Below are 6,000 nucleotides of genomic sequence, written 5' to 3' on the forward strand. Positions count from 1 at the left end.
GGTGTTCTTGAGTGACATTTCGTGTGCTCTTAATGTCAAGTTATTCTGGAGGCAGTTGGTGGCCTTTCCTTGAACTTTATCATGTAACTAGACTATACATGCCGGTCTTATAGTATGTAATCCTGGATAACTTAAATGGGCAAAGAGAGGGAGTTCTCCAATTGTCAGCCCCATGTTCCTTGTCTGAGAGTAGAAGCATATTTCACTGAGAAGAGGAAGGAAGCTTAATTATTCCATTAGTTCACACATTTGGAAGATTCACACAAAACTAGAGTTCAACAGAACTGAAAAGACAGGTAAGATATAAGCACCATGTCAGAGCAAAGGGAGTCAGAGGTCAAGTAAGGAGGACTCCCATTCTTCAGGAATCCTACCTAGTCTTTTTTGGCCGGCAGCTGCAGGGGTCACAGGTAAGAGATTGCTGAATAGCAACTGGCTCCTTGGATAGTTGTAGGTTTCACCAAGTCAGTCCTTATCTCTAGGGGTGGGGGATGAGGCATGATCATCTACCCAAAAAAATCACCTGAGACCTTGCCCCTCCCTCTCTCTGTTGTGTAGGTGGGGCACTTGGTTGGGGGATGGAAATCTGGGACGTAAACTTTGTTGTCCTAGCTAGCTATGCATTTCTTGCTCCTTAAGCATCCAGCATTTGGTAATCTTCTTAAGTTTGAGAAGGGATCCATGTGTCCTTTGAGCCTGTCTGTCTTCAGTGAGAATGCCAGCAAAGGCAGCACAAGAGGCAGCTTGCTGTCTCCATCACTTGCCTCCAGCTAAGGGTTCATAAACCACTTCTGAACACGGGATGATGATGTACCTTCTTCTCAGGCTGCTCTTTACCTTTGTGAAACTACCCAAAGACACACTGCTTTTATTCTCAAATCTACTATCTCCCTCCTTCTATGCATAAATTTAAGGTCCCTTCACCTCCTTTCTCCAAGTTGGAATATTCACCCATCCTCTACTAGAAATCTGGGCACTTTCCACCTCCAAGCCAGGATTCCAGAAAGTCTCAGGATAAGAACTTTTGAACTCAGAAAGGCAGACAGCCTAGGGAATGGGCAAACCCCCACTCCCTTGCATACTGAGTTGAATTCCCCTTTCATTTTGTAGCCAGGTGAACCTGGGAGGCCACACTGCTGTGTCTTGGAGTTGGGGATACCCCTGCAAGTTAGTCTGCTTCTGTTCATATCCATTAGATCTGGACAGCTCCTCTCCAGGTGCCGGCCCATTCTTTCCATCTATATCCCAGGGCCGTTCAGGACAGTCAGCACTTCCCTTTAAAATGCCTATGGATTCACCAGAGAAGTTTTGTCTTCCCTCTCACTTCCCAGCTCAGGTCTACACTGTACCCCAAGTCAGACCAAACATCTCTCAAGAAGAAAGTAAAATTCCATAAACTTTGCCTCCACGGACTTTCCTGCAGTAGCGTTGGTGCACCAATGCACACTTGCCTATACACAGGCACAAATATACAGGTCGGGGAAAACAGCAGATGAGGCAGTCAGCCAGTGGGCAACTATTAAGTGTACGTTAAAGTCCTCATGGTAGCCAAAAGGAATGTGCTGCGCTTAAGAGGCATCAAAAGAGAATTCGAAATGGCTTGGGGAAAGAAGACCAGGAAATGGTGACTATAAACACACATAAAGAAAGATACCTTTTACCACTGCTGTCAGCACACAGCAGTTCTCCCGAGAGGCGCACACTTTTAAGAGAAATCATTGTGGGTTGCACCGAATGCAATAAATGCCCATGGCTCATATATCTATGAACTGACAATCCCTGTTTTCTATTGGACTTCTCGCTGTGGTCAGCAGGAGCCCAGTGCACTTAAGGATAAGAGACTCTAGGCGCTCCAGAGCCTTCGCCTCAGTGTGCAGAGTCCCCTAGGCTAAGCGCTTCTCGGGTCAAGCAACAAGCGGACTATCTGGGGAAGGCCAGCTGTCCTGGTACCGGCGTGGGTCACCTCTCCCCGAGTGCCACCATCCCCAGCAGCCCGCCAGGCCACTGGAGCGGAGGAAAAGGAGAAAACCGAGTTAGCCACTTACCCCTAGCTTCCTGCTGCGGATTTTCACATAGCCCTGCTTGACTATGTCGTTAAAGTTGGAGGCCATGGCCAGCGCGGTAGAGCTCCTCTACTGGACAATCTGCTTCTTGGAGTCGACAACCCAACCGCTGTCCACCGCCGGGTCCACGCAGGTCTCGCATCCAGCCGGCCGTTGCCGGCAGTCGCGCCACCGCCAATTCCTCCCCAGGCTCCTGCCAGCCCGGACGCAGGGTCGACAGCAGGGCCGCCAAGCACCAGGAACAGGAATCGGGCCCGGAGCTGCTCAACAGCTCCAGCACCTCGCGAGTGGTCGTCACCTTCGCCCCCGGCCACGAGTGGAGCACCGTGGCCCGCGCCGCCCCCAGCTGTGCCCCCCCTCCGCCCGCCGCCCCCGGCAGCACCCACGGGCTGGCGCCTCACTCGGCGGCGCACAGCTGGCCAGAGCGCACCATCGCGGCTCCCCGGCGCGGAGGAGGGGGAGGGAAGGCGGGGCGGGCCATTGCGCCCGCTCAGCTCCCTCCCCCTTGCCCGCGGGGTGGCAGGGCTGGAGGATGCTGGCAAGATGCACTCCATCACTCACTTCTTCGGCAGGGAGCTCTGCCTGCCACCCGCGCCTAGGGTACCGCTCCCACCACAGCCCTGTGCTGGCACCACTCGCCCAGGCGTGGATTCCTAAGGACATGGATCCTCATTCCACTGCTGCTAATCTCGCCAGTGATTAGCAGTGAGGACAGATCAGCGGGGGACTTCACAGGTTCACAGAAGGCAAAGGGGAGCAAAACTATTGTTTGTTTTAGAGATGGTTCTGTAATACATTCTTAGTTTTAGGCACACGTGGCCTTTCCAGGTCTTTGCCCTGTTGGGAAGTGTAAATCGAAGCCAAACCCTTCCTGGTGCACACACAAAGAGACCAACCCTGCGCATGTGTCTAATCCTCAGGCTGCTGAAGTCAGAAGGAATCCGGGAGGCAGCAGGTCGCAGATGTCCTCTACAGAAAAGGCTGTGATGCCTGGGTTGACACTTGCGTTTTAGTTAACTAAGGCTCAAGGAGCTACTGGCATTTCATCTGTTCCTGAAATAAAAGGCAGAACCGTAGATGCGCTGAAATGTTCAACTCGTAAAAATCAAAGGAATAAACTTTCTCTTCTTAATATAAGAAAACATACTAAAATTTATGTTTTTCTCTAATGTAAAGTCATAAAATTTTAAAGTTACATTCTTTAAGGTGATTCAAGGAAAAGGAGCATTGAGTATTGGCTGGCAGAAATTTATAGATTTTTAACTACAGTCAAGAATATGTACAGCTTAAGTAGCTAAGGAGGTAGCTAATTTTAAAAATTGGGCAAAGATTGGTTTCTTCATTTGTGAGGAATTCATATTGAATGGATCTTCAGAAGACCACGTTTAATTCTGCTTTACTTTGCCCCCCCCACTTGGGTTCTCATAAATTGTTTGCATTTGGATCATCATAATTCCTTAAGGAGGATACAAACTAAATTTGAGGGGAGAAAAATAATGAAATCCTGGAGAATAAGGTTACATGCCCTTCATCCTCAAAGGGGCAACTCTAAATGGACACAGAGGAGATGCTGGTCCTATCCTTACCAAGAGGCCCTATTTAAATCTAACGTGATGCAAGGGGCATCCTAACATGCCTCAATAGTGAACATTCCTTCTCTTTCATTTGTTTGTTGAAACTACAATATACCAGGGTAAATGTTTGAAATAGCAGGACAAATTCCATTCAGTTGTTACTATGAAAAGAGATCAATTTCTGATCTCCCCAGGAAATTCACACGCCTGCTTTCATTAGCCTCAGTGGTTATCTCCTTTAAAAACTTGGTACATTTTTTTTCTATTCCACCCATGTTACTCGTTTCACATATTTTATTTATTTTTAAAACATGATGCAAAGAATGCCTCACACATTTCTGAATGCATTTTTGCACATGATCCTCTTTGCAAGCAGAAATATCAAATGAGATATTCTCCTGATTTATTAGGAAGGACATTGAGACACAACCATTTCAAGGTTGGTGTCTGCAATAATTTTCATGATCATAAAAACTTTCATTTACATATCAAACTTTATATTAATTGCTTTTCTCATTGCAGAGACAAAATACCTGAAAAAGGCAAGGGATGTAAAGGTCATCTTGGCAGAGAAGGCATGGCAGCCATGTGATGATACCATTTGTTCAACACTACATCCATTTGCTTTACATGGAGAAAAGGATGCAGTACTCAGCTTTATTATTATTATTATTATTATTATTATTATTATTATTATCCTCCACCTCCTCCTCCTCCACCTCCTATTCCTCCCCCTCTCCCTCCTCCTCCTCCCCCTCCTGCTCCTCCTGGTTTAGGACTCCAGCCCACATTCTGGATGTGACTTCCTGTCTCTAGAAACAACCTTCTAGGTAATTCTAATCTATGCAATTTGATGGTGAAAATTAACAGTCTACTTTCACAGAAGTCCAAGACTGACTCAGCAACCATCTTAGGGCTTGATAATGTGTAGTGTGGGTAAGCAACTATAACTTGTAAGAATTATTTATTCCTTTCATATAATCACCTAAAGCTATGTGTTTCTTAGAACACTGATAATAAGGTGAAGTGATAGGTTTAATATCTATCTATCTATCTATTTATTTATTGCCCCATTTGAATCTGTGAAGATCAGAGGACAAATTGCTGTCCTTCTTTGATGTAAGTTGTGGAAATGGAATCAGGTCATGAGTTTTGGTGGCAAGCACCTTTGCCCACTAGCTCAGCCCTGGCAATAGGTTTCAATGATTGGAATATTCTCTTGTACTAATGTTGCATTTAAAATCTACGATATAGCTATTTGTGTGGCTCTTCTTCTATTTTAATATTTCTCCTTTACTTTCTACTTAAAAGTGGGTGGCAATTTAGATTCTTTCTGGTCTTGATTTGTGTATTTTATTCTTATGGTACCACTAAATATTTTCACTTGACTTGATATTTTTTGTTAGCCAATAATATGATAGAAAAATTAGGTTACATTCTAGGTTTTTGTTTGCAAGAATAATTCATGAGAAATTTTGTGTGCCTCCTACTAAATCATACTGAACAGAACAAAAGGTCTAGCTGTAGAATAGATTAGAAGCCTAAAATGTCAGCCTGATTCATACTTTATAAAGGATAAATTAAACCAAACTAAAAATTTAAGCATAAAACTAGACAATTCTCAACAAACTTCCCATCTAATGATGATGACTTTTCAAAGGTATTATTTCATTAGGCTTCAAAGTTCTGACTGCCTAGTTGCATTTGTTTTTATTCATTTACTGACAATGAAACAATCAAGCAAAAGCACCCTTCCTTGCAAATTAGAGGCCTATAGAGTTTTGACTTTATTGACCAAGTTTCAGAATCGGTAAGGGGGTTCTAACAATAAAGGGGTTCCTAATGATGCCCTGTTCTCTTTGGTGCATTTCCAACATCAGTAATTTATTTTATAGTGTATGAACTACAAAGGGTTTCTTCAGGTGACATCTTTAATTTAAAAGATAGGTACTGGAGGAATTTACTAGTCTTTCCATTGACACGAGGTAGTCCAAGCTCATCATATACATTTCTGAAATAGTTCTCATTTTTCTCTATTTTCAATGCCTTTGTAAGAAATCACTATCGTGTGTGTATATACTATTATTTAATATATATGTATACATATGCGTATATGTATGCATAGAAATAGTGTCAAAGATAATCAAGAATGAGAAGAGACATTGAGATCCCCTATATTCTATTGGCAGAAGTCACTCTAAGAGAATCAGCTTCAAAAATCAACTAGTTTATTTGAAACAGTGAGGATTACACAGAGAGAAGAAGCAAATTCATACAGGGCAGAATAAAGAATTGGAAATAATTGTATTCTAACCTTCAGAAATTATGTAAGGACTTCCAATGTTTCTCCACCAGGATTTCAA

The 6,000-nt window shown here is 43.8% G+C and overlaps 1 protein-coding gene across 1 annotated transcript in view; it reads right to left on the reverse strand.

The window, feature by feature from the left end:
- Dok6 (docking protein 6) overlaps positions 1-2,345 on the reverse strand; it is a 407,151-nt gene extending 404,806 nt beyond the window's left edge. Inside the window, exon 1 of the mRNA XM_005065385.4 lies at positions 2,046-2,345. Within this exon, the coding sequence (XP_005065442.1) occupies positions 2,046-2,111 (66 nt within the window). The 5' untranslated portion in view covers positions 2,112-2,345. The remainder of the gene's footprint in view (positions 1-2,045) is intronic.
- Between the last annotated feature and the right edge of the window lie 3,655 nt (positions 2,346-6,000).

This window comes from Mesocricetus auratus, unplaced genomic scaffold (genome assembly GCF_017639785.1).
Source record: "Mesocricetus auratus isolate SY011 unplaced genomic scaffold, BCM_Maur_2.0 Super-Scaffold_100015, whole genome shotgun sequence".
NCBI lineage: Eukaryota > Metazoa > Chordata > Mammalia > Rodentia > Cricetidae > Mesocricetus > Mesocricetus auratus.